The sequence below is a fragment of the Gossypium arboreum genome, chromosome 5, assembly GCF_025698485.1.
Source record: "Gossypium arboreum isolate Shixiya-1 chromosome 5, ASM2569848v2, whole genome shotgun sequence".
In the NCBI taxonomy this organism is placed as follows: domain Eukaryota; kingdom Viridiplantae; phylum Streptophyta; class Magnoliopsida; order Malvales; family Malvaceae; genus Gossypium; species Gossypium arboreum.
This window is the reverse complement of record NC_069074.1, coordinates 1,115,678-1,133,797: the sequence shown is the minus strand read 5'-3', so window position 1 is coordinate 1,133,797 and position 18,120 is coordinate 1,115,678. Positions and strand designations below refer to the sequence as shown.

General features: G+C 34.8%; 2 protein-coding genes and 1 non-coding gene across 3 annotated transcripts; 1 reads left to right on the top strand and 2 right to left on the bottom strand.

Moving 5' to 3' along the window:
- Positions 1-7,978: 7,978 nt before the first annotated feature.
- Positions 7,979-9,859, bottom strand: LOC108484358 (40S ribosomal protein S15a-5). The gene is made up of 3 exons (XM_017788117.2): positions 9,440-9,859; positions 8,456-8,616; positions 7,979-8,280 (listed from the first exon to the last, which is right to left on the bottom strand). The coding sequence occupies exons 1-3, from the start codon at positions 9,567-9,569 to the stop codon at positions 8,182-8,184; spliced, it is 390 nt and encodes a 129-aa protein (XP_017643606.1). The 5' UTR covers positions 9,570-9,859; the 3' UTR covers positions 7,979-8,181.
- On the bottom strand, positions 9,815-9,886 carry TRNAP-UGG (transfer RNA proline (anticodon UGG)). Its single transcript has one exon. It is a non-coding gene; the product is annotated as a tRNA-Pro (tRNA).
- Positions 9,887-10,927: 1,041 nt separating this feature from the next.
- On the top strand, positions 10,928-18,120 carry LOC108483929 (zinc protease PQQL-like). Its single transcript, XM_017787477.2, has 21 exons — positions 10,928-11,451; positions 11,624-11,870; positions 11,957-12,082; positions 12,471-12,608; positions 12,715-12,849; positions 12,946-13,203; positions 13,299-13,436; positions 13,534-13,603; positions 13,691-13,904; positions 14,215-14,320; positions 14,509-14,742; positions 15,122-15,286; positions 15,374-15,523; positions 15,605-15,696; positions 15,948-16,029; positions 16,150-16,233; positions 16,316-16,432; positions 16,509-16,619; positions 16,722-16,802; positions 17,159-17,347; positions 17,567-18,120. Exons 1-21 carry the CDS (start codon positions 11,243-11,245, stop codon positions 17,633-17,635), a joined length of 3,015 nt encoding a protein of 1,004 aa, XP_017642966.1. The 5' UTR covers positions 10,928-11,242; the 3' UTR covers positions 17,636-18,120.

The following is an 18,120-nucleotide window of genomic DNA, read 5'->3' as shown; positions in this document are numbered from 1 at the left end:
TCCTCTCTGTCAGCTTCTTCGTTTGGGAATCTAGCAACTCTTGCACGTTATCCCTTTGGGAAGTTAGACACGTGGTCACAAAGTCTCTAAACTGCTCCTTCATGTCTTCAATGCTTTCTCCATGAGCATTGTCAGACTCTTTAACATCTTCCATGGACTCTTCAAGTTTACCCACGCGTACCTCTACTGCCGACAGCATCTCCCTCAAAGACTTTCTCGCCCATATTTGTTCGAACTCTTCTTTCGACATCCCAACAGTGCCTTTGAACCAACAGCTCGAATACTTCTTGGTTCGAACTCTAGCTCTGGTACCACTTGTCATGGGGCTAGACCTTTCGTCTCGCAATCCGTGCGGCCTTAGGCGATTCGCTCGTCCAAACTCGCCCAAGTCAGCCTTTACTCGAATGAGGATTCGTTAAGAACTCCTCCAAGGCACCAACTCGACAATGAAGCAAACTTGTGCCAAAAGAAGCTTATAAGAACAATGAAAGGGACGCCGCAAAGTGTTTGAGTAAATGCTCTCTATTCTCTTATTCACAAAGAATAATGAAACAATGAATGGAGTGAGTACAAATGAGGGGAGGCTCTCTATTTATACTTGAGCTCCCCAAACCGACGGTCAAGATACAATTACATCGACAGACGAGATTAAAGGGTACCTACCATCAAATCTCTAAGAATATAATATCATATCTTCTAAGATTACATATCTTAGATAAGATATGTAATCTTATAAAATAATATCTTATAAGATTCCATATCATATCTAAGATCTCTAAGATTATAATATCATATCTTTTAAGATCATGTTTCCATATTTGTAGATGGACCTTCAATCTCTTCAAGCAACGGGCCAGTCCGATTGGGCCAACCAGACTTTAATCTGACAAGCTTCTCCAACAGTTCCTTGAATCGGGCCAGCTCACGTGGGCCAAATGATCCCCATCTAAGTAATAGACCTCCATCGGATGCATTTGGTTCGATGGTTACGGGTTTTGAACTCTGGCCCGTGACACTAGGAGGGGCCTACTTTGCACATTTAGGTAGCCAGTCGTAATAATAGCAAGGGTAATAATAACAATTGTAATGACCCAAACTTCACGGGCATAAAAAAAGTGTAATATCGGACCTCCGTCTTAGTAAACCAAGTTCGTAAATAATTATTAGAAATATTTATGAGTCTAGTAGTGAGCTTAATTAAGTTTTAATTAGGTGAATTTAGCTTAATTAAGAGTAATTGCAAAAAAGAATTAAATTGAAAAAAGGGTAAAAGTTTAATTATAGATTAAAGAAAACTTTAAGGGCCTAAATAAGCAATTGGACTAATTGCTTAGAATGAGGTGGTTAATGAATATAAAAATCTTGAGATTTTGTTATTAATTATAATTATTAATATGGTTTTTAAGTATTATTATTAATATTATTATATTATGAAATAAAATAAATTAAGACAGTGTATGGTGATAAGATGATACAAGTGTAATAATGTATATATTTACACTTGTATTATAATCATTTATTTACTTTATTAATTAAATAATTATATTATAAGATTTTGTATGATAAATAAATAAAAGAAAGACAAATAGATGATCATGATAATATACAAATGTAAAAATATTTATATGTACAATTGTGATATATGTATTTGTTATTAAATAGATATTTATTATAATTATTATTATAGTTTTATATTAAATTATTAAATTATAATTATTATTATTATTATTATTATTAAAATAAATTAAAATGAAGACAATTGTATAATGATTCTTGGTATATGTGTAAAATATATAAATACACTTGTAAAAATAAAATAAAATAAAATATTTTCTTATAATTTAAATTTAACTAAAAGATGTTTATGAATTAAATATTATTATTATTATTATTATTATTATTATTATTATTATTATTATATATATAAAGTAAATGAAATAAAAGAAACAAAAGAAGAATAGAAACAGAACAGGAGGGACGAAACAGGGGAAGGAAAGAAGGAAAAAGAAAGAAAAAAAAAAGGAAAAGGAAGAAATAAGGATTTTAAAGCTTAGAACTTAAATAGGTAAGTCAATTAAGTCTTTTTTTTTTAATTTTGATATTTTAGAAGCTTTAGAATAAAGTTTTGTTGAAATTAAGTTGAAGTTTTGGAAGTTCTTAGGTTTTTGAACATAATTCATGTTGAACAAAATGATGAATTAGGGTTTGATTGATAGAATTTTTAGAATTGATTAAAGGATTAAATTGTAAAAGAAGCTATTAGTTTTACATAGTAGGGACTGAATTGTAAGAATTTCGAAATTAGAGTTTTATGAAGAAATTTAGATAGTTATGTCTAAGTTTAGTTGAAAATTGAGTAGAAATAAAGTATGAATTGAGATAGAAAAGTAATCGAATTTAGTTAAGACTAAATTGAAATTAAAGTAGAAAATTGAATAGAAATTCAATTTATTAGATAAAATTAATATTGTATTAATGATTATGAAATTTATCTTAATTTTCCGTAGCTAATATCGCACCTGAGGCATTCGCGAAGAAAGGAAGTGAAAAAGTAGACAAGGAGTAAAACGAGAAATCACGGTTTGTATTACTATAATTCAAACCTATTTATTACTAATTGTTATATTTTAATTAAAATGAATGGTAGATAAATTTAGGAAAGTAATTGAAATAATGGTATTGATTTGAATAAAATTGATTTAAAAGTGTTTATGGCTATTGAAATTAAATGTGAACAAATTGGAAATTAAAAGTGATTTGAATTGAATCAAAATGAATTGAATGAAGAAAATATGTGATTATTTAAAATGTATATTAATTGAAAGGTGATTAGTGATTTGAAATTGGTTGAAAAATGAATTGAAAATATGAATTGAATGAAAATAAATTAAATTATGAATATGGTGAATATGTGAATTGTGTATTGATTGAAAAGTGGATTGAATTGAATCAAAGTATGATTATATGTGCTTATCTGAAATATGTATTGGTATTGAATTGTATATTGATTAGAAAGTGAAAAAGTGAATTTGAATTGAATTGTGAATTGAATGTTGGTTGAAAGGTGGAAGATAATTGAATTGTTTCGTAAATGAATTGAAAGTGATATTGAATTGAGAAAGTGGATCGAATACCCTATTAACTAGTCGGGCTGAGTCGGATATAGTTGGCATGCCATAGGATTGGAAGAGTTCAGGGATTCTTCGATCTCGAGTCAATGAGACATTGGGTGTCACTATTGTACTTCGGATAGATTCGATGAGGTACTGGGTACCACTTTACTTCGATTAGGCCAATGAGACACTGGGTGTCAACTTTGCTTCGAACTATCCGATGAGGCACTGGGTGCCATTCTGGTGTATTTGGTTGGATCCATGTATCCGCCAAAGTCCGGGTTTGTTAATAGGGTAAATAACTGGAATGAGAAAATTCAAAATAAATTTGATTAATTGTATTATTAAAAATCATGAGAAAGAAATTATGAGTCGAATTGTGAATTGAATTGAGATGTGAGATTTGAAGCATGAACATAAAATTCATGAATTTGCTAAAACATCAAATTATTGATATTGAAATCAGTTGAATAAATGAAATAAGAAAATTGAATGAATTTGATTGATTGAACTATTGAAAGTATGAGAAAGTGAAATTATGAATTGAAATGTGAATTGAAATTGAGATATCGAAATAAGAAGTGAAAATAAAATGAATTGGAAATAATGAAATAGTGTATGAGTTAATTGAATATAATTATATGAATTAATTATAATTAATTTTATTAAAAAATGTTGGTTTAAATAATTATTGAAAGTCTAATATAGTAAAGTTTTAGATATGAAATAGAATAAATTGTTGAATTGAGATATAGAAATGAAATATATGAAATAATGATTTTATGAAATGGTTAAGAATTAAATGCATGAATGATTTATTATAAGTAAAATGGTAGTAAGATTAAAATGTGCATGTTTATTATTTTTACCTTAAGTATTTGAATTATAGTAATACTACTAGATGTATACTCAGCGTACGGTTTGTTTCCATGTGCAGATTAGGTACAGAAATTTTGAAGAGTTGTATTTGAGATTACGAGCTTTCATCTCATCACATCTTCAAGCAACAAGATGATACGTTTTAAAATTTTGGATAGAATGTCATATACTTAGGAAAAAAGTAAAAAAATCAAGTATGTTCTAAGTCGTAATAAGGATTAAATTATAAATTATGCGTATTTATTATTTGTCCGTTTTTATATTCTAAGATATTAGTGATTTGCCATGAATTACTTTGACACCGAATGTAATATTCTTATATCAGGTTCCTTGAGCCGAACATGGTATAGGAGTGTTACAACAATTTTAACCCTTTAATATTTATAAATTTTATCAATTTGATGTTAAATATAAAAAATCAACAAATTTAACCTTTAATGTTTATAAAATTAATCTTTTTTATTTAAAATTTAAAAATTCAAAATTCAGCCCGCAAATCTTGATGTACCAACAAAATAATGACGACAATTTAATCAAGTTACATTGACAAACACCTTAATTTATTATGAACTCAACACCCATTTTGAAGTGGTTGTATGTTGTTACTCGTTTGTCAGAGGTTAATTGATTTGCTCGATGACTAATGCTCTCTCCATATGAATTTTTTTTTCTGCAGAATGGACCAAGTACTTCTATGGAGGCCACCAAAATTTTGGCTGATCCTCCAGTTGTTCAAGCTTCACCCAGTCATGAGCAGAGACCTCCAGGCGTTCAATTTCCTAATTATGATTAAGGCACCCCTAATGTTCAAGGTTCTAAACACACTGGAAGAAGTGAAGCACCCGCAAGCTTCTATGAGCACAGCTCTAGATCATCTCTTCATCCTAATAATTTTGATCAATCAAATGCTAGTACCAATAATTCGGTGTCCTCTGGAACTTATCCTCCAAATTTGAAGCCTCATGGTATGTTAATTATTAGATTTAAACTTACTGATTGATCATCTTTTGGTTAATTTTTTCAATTGTATGTTACTTGTTGGTATTTATTTCGGTGCTCTGCTTTTCAGGAACTGAAAATCAAGGGATGAAATTTAGGAATTCATATTCTGGGAATGAGAGAGCTTCCTCTTCGCCAAGTCAACACTGGGAAATGAAATTTAAGGATGCTACTGCAGCTGCCTGAGCAGCTGCTGAATCTGCAGAGCGAGCAAGTATGGCTTCCCGAGCTGCTGCTGAACTTTCAAGCCGGGGAAATATCTCCCAGCAGTATTCAATGGAGCCATACTTGTCCCCTAATGGTATGAATTATGAGGAACTACGGAAATATACTGGCTCGTCATCAGGAAATGAACATCATGCCAGACATCAGATTAATAATTCCTTTCATGGAAGGGATTCTGGGAATTATGAACAAGCTGACAGGAATGAACAACATAACCAGGAAGGGGGGACTGAAAATGTTTACAGTAACATTGCAAGGAATGGTGATAAATCCACTCATGGTTCCTTCAAGTCAACTACAGCTTCCTTCAATGAAAAATCATCGGTGAATAATGAAATCAGAGATGCATATTCCCTAACAAACTAATCTTAAGACAGGCAGATGGAGCATTTTGCTGAAGTGAGCATGAAGAGAAACTCAGGTGGAAATGGGAAGCAATTTGTGAATGAACTGCATGATATTAAGAATCCTCAGAATGTTGATCATCATGACATCAGGGATGGGGAACAATCAAGATATTCTTCGTCTGTTTCTCAATTAAACACATCTACCGGTGATCATGATGATCTCTCTAATCTAAATTGGCAGGAGTCAAAAATGATAAGAGAATGAACTGCATAATAGAAAGACTTCTTATGATGATCATGATGTTTTATCAAATATAAACTGTCAGAAGTCTGGAATGGATTCTGGTGAGGATTTATTTCATCTCAATGATGAAGCAAGCCTTCCAAGAGGCACAGAAGAAACAACAGGTTCTTTTGTCAACGCCTCGGCAGTTTTTGATGATTATGGATCAGATACTTATGAAGACAACTTTGGTTTGGAGGAAGATCCTAAAGTACATGAATAGAACATGGACTTTTCTTTCCGGGTCAGATACTACCTAGTCATCCATTTACAAGTACAAATTCTTTGAGCATTGAGCAGAATATCAATTCAGCTCAAAAGTCCGTTTCAAAATCCAATATTTTCTCAGAGGAGTGGCCTGCATCTGCCTTCTTTGAAAGTTCGACTAGCTCTGCAGTTCCTTCTCATGGGGATGACTTGCCTGCAACATTTGATGATTATGGCTGTAGTTCAGAGAGTGAAGAGGACATAGGCAAATCTAGGTTCGTTGGGAATAGCATTCCTGGTATAGGTAGTCATAAACAAAATATGGATTCCCAGGAGGCTGGAAACAGTAGTCTCAATCCACAGTTGGTTGAAGGCATGGAAGATACTGAACGTTCTAATGAGTCTAGTCTGGAAGAAAGTAAGGAACTGAACTTGGGAAATTTGACAGGTCGCTTTCGAAATAAGGGTTATAGGCGTCCAACATATTCTAAAGTTCCTGTAGGCAATGCATTATCCTCTGAAGAAGCAGCCAATGATACATCTACTAGAATTAAGCAATCATCCTTTCCCACGGCAGTGAAAGCTTCAGTTAGTTCTGGATCTTACATTCATAAGCCATACGGTAGGAAAGAGAATGCTGAAGTAAGTAGAATACTCAGCACCAGAGCACTGGTTACTCAGGTTCACTCTAGTGACGATGATTCTCAGGAGGAACTGCCAAAACAGGCTTTTAGTAGCACTGATGATCAATACAACAAAACTCCAAGCTTTGAAGAAAGTAAAGGCTCATACAACAAAAGATCAAGCTTAAGGACCCCTGTCCCATATTTTCATTCTGGAAATAGTGGTTCTGATGAAGATCTTCCTAAAACATGTTTAAAGGTGCATTCAAACACAAGAATTTCTCGAAGGACGAAAGCTCCTCTTTCATATTTATGGAGAAGTTCCGATCACAGAACTACAGTTTCCTCCGAGCCAGCAGTAGCACTTGACAATGGTGAGGAAAAGAGTTTAATCTCAAAGAGCCCAGATGCTGACGAAGCTAAACCAAAGACAGCCTCAGAAGAAGAACTCAGATCACCGAGTAAGTTTTCAGCATTCCCGGTTTTCATCTCAACCAACTTCAAGGCTGGTTTCAGAGACCAAGAGATCTTCAGTCGGTGGAACTTTGAAATCATAAGAAAAGGAACACGTATCTTCTCCCGTCCGGAAGAGTATATCATCAGGTAGTGCCAAAAGTTCGAAGGCTCAAACATCAATTGAGGGATCATCGAAGGAGAGTGCCACTCATGTTCACCCTAAGCTTCCTGATTATGATACCTTGACCACATACTTAAATTACCTCAGACAGAATCGCTAATGTATATGTAGTTTCTGAATTTCCAATGTGCTGTCTTATGTTATTACGACTATTTTCAATTTGCATGTTCATACAGAAAATTTTTTTTTTAACATTACAGGGATGTATAATATATTACCTATCCAACTAGAGTTGAAATATTATTTGCTTTGATAAGCTTCTTTGATGCAATAAAACAGCTCTTTTGAAATTGGAGAAACAAAAAGCAGAATAAGTTTCTCAGGCTGTGTCTCGGGATGTGAATGTGTGAAGAGAGTAATATCAGTCATTCCAAATGGCACCAGACATCAATTTGCTACTATGGGTTATCAGCAAAACTACTGCTTTAGATCGGGTTCAACCCTTATCTTTACTTGGAGGCTAAAAAGCTGATGGCCCTGTGGGTTCCTACTTCCTAGTTGGGGCATTTTTTGTGAACACTGAAGCATATTATGCAAAGCATAAAAATCCATGTTTTAGATCAAAGATAAAAGGAGCACTTTGAAGGCAAAAACTATGGAGATGCAAACGTCTTAAAATTGGATTGGCAGCTTAAGCCTGAATATACGTGAATGAGCTTATGACATTTCAAGTGAAAAACCTTAGATAGCAGGCTACCAATGGAGCAAACACTGTAAAATTCTAATCCTCAAATACAAATACAGGCATCAAACCAAAAGTTATATATTCTAATATTCCGTTTTAAACGATACCAAATTCAGATAGATATTTGATTGAAAGTTCACAGATAAAGCAGAGCTCAAACAACTATCAGAAAGATAAACAAGTCTAATGAAAATAACCCAGAACCTGCCCACCTACATTCCTTCGAATGGCTTCTTCATGATCCAAAACACCATCCGGAGTTGAAATCACAACATAACCCCACTGCACGTAATAAGAAAATAAACAAGGTGAGTATCAAACTAGAAGATCTCACCCTTGTATGACATGCAGATTCTACAAACATAGCTGCTGCATCTGCATTCTGTATCGAGCACTTTCTACATTAAATTGGCAATGAATAATTGAAACACCAGAGACACATGGATTCTTAACAAACCTGATGAGTTGGAAGTTTAAGTGTTTTGTATTTTTCGATTTCCTTTGCTTTGATGTCCTGCCTGTAAGTGAGTGCCCGGCAATCGTTTACCCTTCCTTGCAGGTCAACTGTTATCCTGCCCACTCTATGTGGATCGTGAACTTCGAAGTTCTTTATGTATCCTTTCAAAATGCAATTTACAAAGAAGTCAAAAACACAGCAAGAAGCAATAGATTCAAAAGTAGCAGTAGCCACAACTCTAGATATCATGACAACTAGATTCGCAGCCACTTAGTTCATGAGATTACAACAGCACTAATTCATCGAAAAGAGCATGATGCCTAATGGTTTTCAAAGCTTCAAATAAACAAAAACTACGGTTGACAAAACAAGGAAGAAATTTTGCATAATTCCTTCCACATCATATTGATAAAATAACCAGGCAACTGAAGATAGAAGCATGGATTCTAGAAATCAATCTAAACAATTAAGTATCAAGAAAAAGTGAAAATAAACCAGAATAAGAAAGGAAGAAGCACTATTATCATATCACCACTGCATCTTATTAATAAATACCCATTGCCCTCCAATTTCATACAAGATAAGCTTACTGAGGTGAAGAAAAGGATTAATCTTCAGTTATTATGATAACTTGTTTAGTCTAAAAAATGAATCGATGTCTTTCAACACTCAAATTCTTTATCAGACATCCAAATAATGTGTATAAACCAATTAAATGAATATGCTTATTGAAGTTCAACTCTTTGCCATACATAAGCATAAGCATTCACTGATACAACAATATTCGAATTCACAAAAAGAGTTTGCAGTTTTAAATAACAACTATCAAAATTAGGTCATTTCAACCAAACCAATTCTCGAGATTAATCAATACCAAATTAAATTAAAGAAAAAACCCATGCATATTGAACTAAATAATACAAATCCATAATCACAGACAATGAATTAAACAAAAGAAAATAGAAAAAAAGGGAAGGAACTGACCTCGATATTTCATGATATTGAGAAAGGAGGATATGACGTTGGAGATTGGTTTCAGTTCCACCGTGGCCTTGCCCCTCCTCTCAGCATTCACTATTGATCTTAACGCATCGTTCAGTATCCTCCTTCCCATCTCTCTCTCTAGCCACGGCTAAACCCTAACGAAATGTTCTCGTTTCAGTGGCTTATATTTTATGGCATTAGTAAGGATTAGTAAATAAAAAAATTAAAGAAAATAAAAAAAGTTAACTCTTAAGTAAAAAGTGAAACCCTAACGAAATGTTCTCGTTTCAATAGCTTATATTTTATGGCATTAGTAAGGATTAGTAAATAAAAAAATTAAAGAAAATAAAAAAAGTTAACTCTTAAGTAAAAAGTGGGGCGTTCCGAGAATCGAACTCGGGACCTCTCGCACCCAAAGCGAGAATCATACCACTAGACCAAACGCCCTGTTATTTTATTAATATATTTCTGAATTTTATTACATTTAATAGATTAACCCTATTCTTTGAAATCTTTTTTGAATGGAAAAGTGCTCACTGGATGATGGCAAATTCCCACAACTATTTATGAATTTTAAAGTGGCAATTTCTAACACGAACATTGAAAATGGATGTGAAAAGTTGCCATCATACATACAATGGGAATTTCCCCATTCAGAAAATAAATGCATGCTTTGACAAAATAATTTGAAACATAAGTATTGTATATTCTTTCGAAATGAAATAAAAAAGTCTATTTTCTCGTCCAAATTTTCTGCCTACAGCTTTACAAACATTTACTACTTCAATGCAAATTTGCAGATATTTTTAAATTTTGCTTTTAGGGCTTAGCTTTCCTTTAGCTATCAGAAAAGGAAAAGTTACCGAAAATAGATGGGGGGAGGGGGATGCCATCATACTACATATTTTGATAATAAAAAAATTGAAATCTGTTCTTTTTTTAGAGTCTCGTAAGTAGGATAGGTACAAGACAGAGAATAATAAAATAAGAGAAAATGAACTAAGAAATAGACGAGTAAACATGGCAGGAACTCACGTATAACCAATAACCAAAGTGACTTGTCAAGAATAAAAGAAATTAGGCTCTAAACCAGATATAATTTCATAACCCTTGAGAAATTAGCCAAGCGCGAGAGGACAAAGGGTTTATTATACAACAAGAAGGGAAAATGCCATCCATGCTCACAAAATAATGAAAAACTCCATTCATCCTTTTCTTGGGCCTTTGGACTGCTTTTGTTCCTTTTCCTTTCTTAAACGACGTCCAAACAGGGCTTATACCAGAGTCAAAATGTCTCGAGAAAGAGACAAGACAAGCACCAAAGCAAAATCCACAAATGTTTACTATATTTATCAAGGGCAAAGCTAGATGCCAAGATGGGTCCTTAGCCCTTTGGTTAAGTGGTCCAATTCACTTTTAGCCGCTTTTTAAGATTAAATAATTCCGGTTTTAAATATTCAAATTTAATTAAAAAATAGATGGGGGATATGGGCTAAAGTACGAAACATACTAATGTTCCCGAAAAGAAAAGTGTTTACAAACAAAAAAATTAGAAAAATCTCCTCAGATTTCACGTGGGTTCCACGCAATTGACGAGAAAAAAAGAAAAAGTACGATCCAGTTCCAGTTGCAGGCCCAATCCCATCTTCAAAATGAACATTTTTTCCTTCTCAGATCAGGATTACAAATTTTTGCAACTACTAAAACTGATTGCCGTTAACAATTTTTTTTAAATAAATAAAGCAATTTGAAGAAAACGGAACATCGAACCATTCATTTATTCTCCAATTTCCTTCGAGAGACATGGATTTGCTTCCAATCGACAACTCGCAGATCGCGAAGAAGCACGGCTTCAGGTCCTTGAAGCTGGTAAACGTGGACTTAGATCAAGAGTTCCAACACCAACCCTTCGGAGTGGACTACGGCAGACTCGACAATGGACTTACTTACTATGTTCGTTCTAATCCTAAGCCTCGACTGAGAGCCGCTCTCGCTCTCGCTGTTAAAGTTGGGTTAGTCTCTCCTCCGTTTCATGCTTTTCGTTCAAGAATTTATTGACTTAATCAAACACCTAGCAAGACCTAGCCCTTTTTAGGGATTTTTTTAGAGTTTTTTCTTGCTTAAGCCCGAACCGTGTAGGAAATATTTTATACAGAATACTTAATTTTAACGGCGTTTATGCAGCTCAGTTTTGGAAGAGGAAGGTGAGCGTGGAGTTGCTCACATAGTTGAGCACCTTGCTTTTAGCGCCACTAAGAAGTACACAAATCATGATATTGTCAAGTTTCTTGAAAGTATTGGAGCTGAATTTGGTGCTTGTCAAAATGCGGTCACATCTGCCGATGATACTGTATACGAGTTGTTTGTTCCTATTGATAGGCCTGAGCTGTTGTCTCAGGCCATCTCGGTATTGGCAGAATTCAGTTCGGAGGTATATTACTACCCCGTTTCCTGCTATTTGGATGCTTTTTTTTATTCTTCTTTTGTGTGTTTCTTTACCACTGATTGGTTGTGCAGATTCGAGTCTCGAAAGATGATCTGGAAAAAGAAAGAGGGGCTGTTATGGAGGAGTATAGAGGAAACAGAAATGCCAGTGGAAGGATGCAGGATGCACATTGGGCTCTGATGATGGAAGGTTCTAAGGTACTACTACTCACTCATTTATATACAGATCATTTGTTGAATTAATTGATTTATAAGGCCTTTAGAGTGGAGATCTTTAGCCTACTCATAGCTATGATGGGATCTATTTATTTGTCTGATCATTAGCACTACTTTTGTATTCACTTTTATAATGGAGCTCAGCAAATATCATATCAGCAGGCAATGGGGATAAGAATAGTGTTCCATTCATAGTCTTTAGTGAACTCCTTTCATCTTCCTTGCTGTTGAGACTTGAGATTAAGCTTGCAGTTCAAAGTTTCAAAGTAACATCATCAATGTATTTTGGTTGGGAGTCTAACTAGCTATCCAATCCTAACCTTATGTTGTAGTACATTTTATATTACATCTAAAGCTGGGTTGTTTGCAGTATGCTGAGCGCCTACCAATTGGATTGGAAAAAGTAATTCGAACTGTGTCTTCTGAAACAGTGAAGCAGTTTTATAAAAAATGGTACCATCTGCACAATATGGCAGTGATAGCTGTTGGAGATTTTCCTGATACAGAGGTTAGTTTATGTTTGCATGAAAACTCTACTCCGAGTTATAACCTTAGTCTGCTTACAAGTCTAGAGTGCTTAACAACTTCTCTCTTTGTTTCTCTCTCTCCTCTAGAGTGTTGTGGAGTTGATAAGGACTCATTTTGAGGGGAAAAACTCTGGGCCTGACCCTCCAATCATACCGTCATTTCCTGTTCCTTCTCATGAGGATCCACGCTTTTCGTGTTTTGTGGAGTCTGAAGCTGCTGGGGTAAGTACACTTCAAGTCTTGAACATATTTGAGCATATGGCTTTGTTGGATATCTACAATTCATAATTCCATTTTCTTGTCATTGCCTTGTAAAAGTCTGCAGTGATGATTAGCTATAAGATGCCAGCTGATGAGCTGAACACAGTAAAAGACTATAGGGACATGCTTGTAGAGTCCATGTTTCTACATGCTCTGAATCAAAGGTTCTTTAAAATCTCTCGTAGAAAGGATCCACCCTACTTCTCATGCTCTGCTGCTTCAGATGCTCTTGTTAGCCCCTTAAAGGCTTACATTATGAGCTCCACTTGTAAGGAAAAAGGGACATTGCAGGCCCTAGAATCGATGCTAATTGAGGTTTGCTATCTTTTTTTGATCTCTCGAATCATTTGTATTCCTTTCTGCTTCCTTAATTTTCATTCATATCGTCTCGCTGATGTATTGTGCTTCAGGTTGCAAGGGTGCGACTTCATGGGTTCTCTGAGCGTGAAGTGTCTGTTGTCCGAGCCTTGTTGATGTCAGAGATTGAATCTGCCTATTTGGAGCGTGATCAAATGCAATCAACTAGCTTAAGAGATGAATATATTCAGGTATATTATTAGAGTGGCTAGAATCCTTTCCATTTATCTACCTTGAGGTTTTGTGAATCTAGAAAGATCCTTTATATTCATCATTTTCATTTTGCAGCACTTTATCCACAATGAACCTGTTATTGGTATTGAGTATGAAGCTCAACTCCAAAAATCTATTCTGCCTTGTGAGTGAACATTTCTTTTTCTAGACATACAGAGATGAACCAGGTTCGATGTTATGTTTTGCACTAATCATCATTACCTTTACATAGATATATCTGCATCAGAAGTGTCCAAGTACGCAGAGAAGTTACAAACATCATGCAGCTGTGTCCTAAAGACAATTGAACCTCAAGCTTCTGCTACAGTTGATGACCTTAAAAAAGTTGTGTTGAAGATCAATAATCTTGAGAAGGAAGGTAGCATTGCCCCATGGGATGATGAGTACATTCCAGAAGAAATTGTTAATATAAAACCGGATCCAGGGTAAAGTTTGGCCTTTCTACTTTATAATGTCCTTGTATTGTATATTTGCAACTATTTTTACCTTGCTACCTATTTGTGTCCCCCTTTTAAATTTATTTTGTCAATCATAAATGTAATGCACCTTACTAGGAATTAGGAATAACATAACTTCATATCATAGAATGTGATGGATTGCTTTGGTTTCTATCAGCACCTCAATTTTCCCTCTTCAGATTATTACTCTTAACTGTTTCAAATGCTCTCATTCATGAAAAGATTGACTATCTTCTTTGGTTATTTATTCCTAAGTCAATTAAATTATTCACTTCAGGTACATTGTAGAGCAGATAGAGTACTCAAATATTGGAGCTACTGAATTAACTCTATCAAATGGAATGCGGGTTTGCTACAAGTGTACAGACTTTTTTGATGACCAGGTATAATTGCTTTGACCATTGCAGCATCTCTATGGATGTTCAGTTACTTGCCTGAGGCAATATTTGAATAATTCTAGTAAAATTAGCCTTAAGACAGCTTTATGTGTCCTTTATTTGGTTTCAAGGTACAATATGCTTTCTAGAGTTGATAAATGTTAAAAACATGCTTCTTATGCACCATTCAACAGGTTCTTTTTACAGGGTTCTCATATGGGGGGTTATCTGAACTTCCTGAAAGTGAGTATTTTTCGTGTTCAATGGGATCAACCATTGCTGGAGAAATTGGTGTATTTGGTCATAAACCATCAGTGCTAATGGAGATGCTTGCTGGCAAGAGAGTAGAAGTTGGTACAAAGCTTGGGGCCTATATGAGGACCTTCTCCGGTGATTGTTCACCTTCAGACTTGGAAACTGCCTTGCAGGTTTGGTTCACTGGAATTTTAAATGTAAACTTGTTGAGTATTGTTAGTGTTTTGTTCATCTTTTTATAACTTTCTTGTGACTATAATCCCAAATGAGATTGTAGAACTTAGAAGCACTCAACTTGATTTAACTAATCATAATTTCTATGTTGTTTTCTCGACATCTAGCCATAGCTTTAAAACTAGGCTTCGAAATGTTTTTTTTTTTTTTAATTTTCCTTTTTGTACATTGTGTACTGCTTAGAACAAAGGATCGGAAGAGGTTGCTAAAGATGTCTATCCTAACCCTGCTTTACCAAATGAAATGTGCTGAATATTGTATTTTTGCTTTTCATTTCTAACTTAACTGTAAAGGTAAATTATTTAACTGTTCTGGCAGCTTGTCTATCAACTATTTACAACAAATGTAATTCCCGGGGAAGAAGAAGTCAAAATAGTGATGCAAATGGCAGAAGAAGCAGTTCGTGCTCAAGAGAGGGATCCTTACACTGCATTTGCAAATCGGGTGAAAGAGATCAACTATGGAAACTCTTATTTTTTCCGGGTATGTATGATCTCATGCCTTAAATATCTCTTAGGTTTTCTGGCAGTTGTGCCTGCTTTTAACTTTATTTGGTTTCATATTTTGCAGCCTATTAGACTAAGTGACCTCAGAAAAGTTGACCCAGTAAAAGCTTGTGAATACTTCAATCGCTGTTTTAAGGACCCATCAACTTTTACAGTTGTCATAACTGGGAATATTGATCCCACAATTGCACTTCCTCTAATATTGCAGTATTTGGTAGGATGAGGTTCTTTTAAGGTATCTATGTTTGCTTTCATCTTTCATTTATGCTAACAAAGGTTGCAATTATCTTTTCAGGGTGGAATACCTAAGTCTCCTGAAGCTATATTCCATTACAACCGTGATGATCTCAAAGGATTACCATTTAAATTTCCTAAAACCATAATTCGGTAGGTACCTCTGTATCTGGTGGTGGTGGTAGACAATGTCAAGGTGTTTTGACAAGAATATTTAGGTGGAGTCAGTTCCGCTGTTAATGGATTATCCTTGAGTTAAAATTTTAGCACTCTTTGTAACATGTAGTTGTACGCATACAATTTTGCATTCATGTATGGCATATTGGCTGGCTTTTGATGTAGGCTAGTATATAATTTCTATTTGGCATTCAATAATTTTTCTGATGCATTTGTTGTGATTGCAGTGATGTGGTACGCAGCCCCATGGTAGAAGCTCAATGTTCAGTCCAGCTATGCTTTCCTGTGGTGTTGAAGAATGGAACAATGGTGTGTGCTTTTCTTTTTTTGTTATAGGCCCTTGTAAATCTGGAAAAGGAATAATTGAGAATCTTGACTGACGTTTTCTTTCTTTTTAATGCACCTTGCTATTGGAAACCAAAATGCCAGGTAGAAGAGATTCACTGTGTCGGTTTCCTGAGCAAACTTATTGAAACAAAAATAGTGCAGGTTCTTCGTTTCAAGCATGGGCAGGTATGCACTTCTCCTAAAATTTACGCTTTAACTGTTTAATTAATCTTTGACTACTGTTCTGTAATTGCTCTTTATGTTCCAGATCTATTCTGCTTGTGTTTCTGTGTTCCTTGGTGGCAATAAACCTTCTAGAACTGGTGATGTTCGTGGAGATGTGAGTATAAACTTTTCTTGTGATCCAGAAATCTCCTCAAAGTTGGTATGTATTTCCTTTTATATCTTTCCTGATTGTAGTGGCTAAGTGGCATCATCTCACTGTTTCAGTTGTGGAACAGGTTGATCTTGCTTTGGATGAAGTGGTACATCTTCAAGAAGAAGGGCCTACAGATCAGGATGTTTCAACTGTGCTTGAAATCGAGCAGAGAGCCCATGAAAATGGACTGCAGGTTAAATTTTTTGTGCTAGTCAGTTTCAAGGATTTTAACTTGTATCACCTTTTCCATTTAAGTGAATTCTGACTTCTAATTTTCAATCACTCACTGTCTCAGGAAAATTATTACTGGCTGGAGAGAATTTTAAGAAGCTACCAATCAAGGATCTACTCCGGTGATGTTGGCACTTCTTTCAAGGTGGTTTGCCTGTCTGTTACCTGAGTTTTATGTCTTTAAATTTTTATTTTCCATGTCTCTTAAGTCATCAAATCTGAAGGATGTTGTCTGAAGTCTTAAGGGATAAAAAAGTAGATATCCACAAGTAACTACGTACATTCAATTAATGGTTTTCGCCATAAAGTTCAAAAGTACTTTGGATTTAAAATTATTTTTAAAGAAAATGGAGAAGATGATTTGTTCGAATATCATGCGCGTGACCATCAGTGTTGCCTTTGCAATACTGAAACTAAAGCATGTCATTGTCAGTCATATTTTCTTTCTCTTTATTAGAGTAGAGCAAGTATTTATTTGTTTTGAACCTTTATCTGGTGCAGATTCAAGATGAAGGACGATCTAGGGTTAGAGAAACTCTGACACCTTCAACAGCGCAGTCAGCATTACGAAGGATTCTGCCTTACCCTTGCAAAAAACAGTACACTGTAGTGATTCTTATGCCACAAGCATCTCGGTTTAAGTTGTTAAGATCACTATTCAAGCAAAATGCTCCTAGTAGAGATGCAAAGGTCAGTTATCTTCTCATTTTACTGAACTTTGTGTATGTGGAATATATTAAAATACAATATCATTACTTGGATATCTTGATTCCTGATTTCTGTTATTAAAAGATGTTTCTGGGAGAGGTTTAAAATGTATGATGATTATACACCACATGCGCATGTCGTTTCACACGCTACATTTTTCATCAACTAGTGAAATTTTCCCTTGAAATATGTGGAGCACAGATTTTAGCAGCCATTGCTGGTGGAACAGTCTTGGCAGCCTGCTTGTGGAGATATTCACGGAAGTCATAGCACACCTGTACGTATAAAAGCCTTCAATTGCTCCCCGACCTCAAAACTTGAAGCAAGAATTAGGATCGGATTTTTGTTCATTGATGTTCAACCGTACAACCATACGGGTTGCTCTATGGAGCATTCATATTACAGGTAGTCAAGGAGAAGTAACCACCAAATCTACTACTGGGTTTTCAATAGGGGTGCTTGCATACTCATTTTTTTTACCTTACCAGTTAACTTGCTTCATTGATTTTTTTTTATTTTTTTTATTTTTTGCCCTTTTTCATTTTTAACTTTCCATTTTTTTCATGGTTTTACGTGTGTTAGTAGTATTGTTACTCATATTGCATAGGGCTATGGGCCCAACACTAAACAAAGTACGAAGCTTGTGTGTAAGATTACGAGGTTGGCCTTTTAGAGAGAATGACACCTTTTCATAACATATTTGATAGACATATATACGAACATATAGTCACTTTTTTTTAAGTGACCTTTCATCA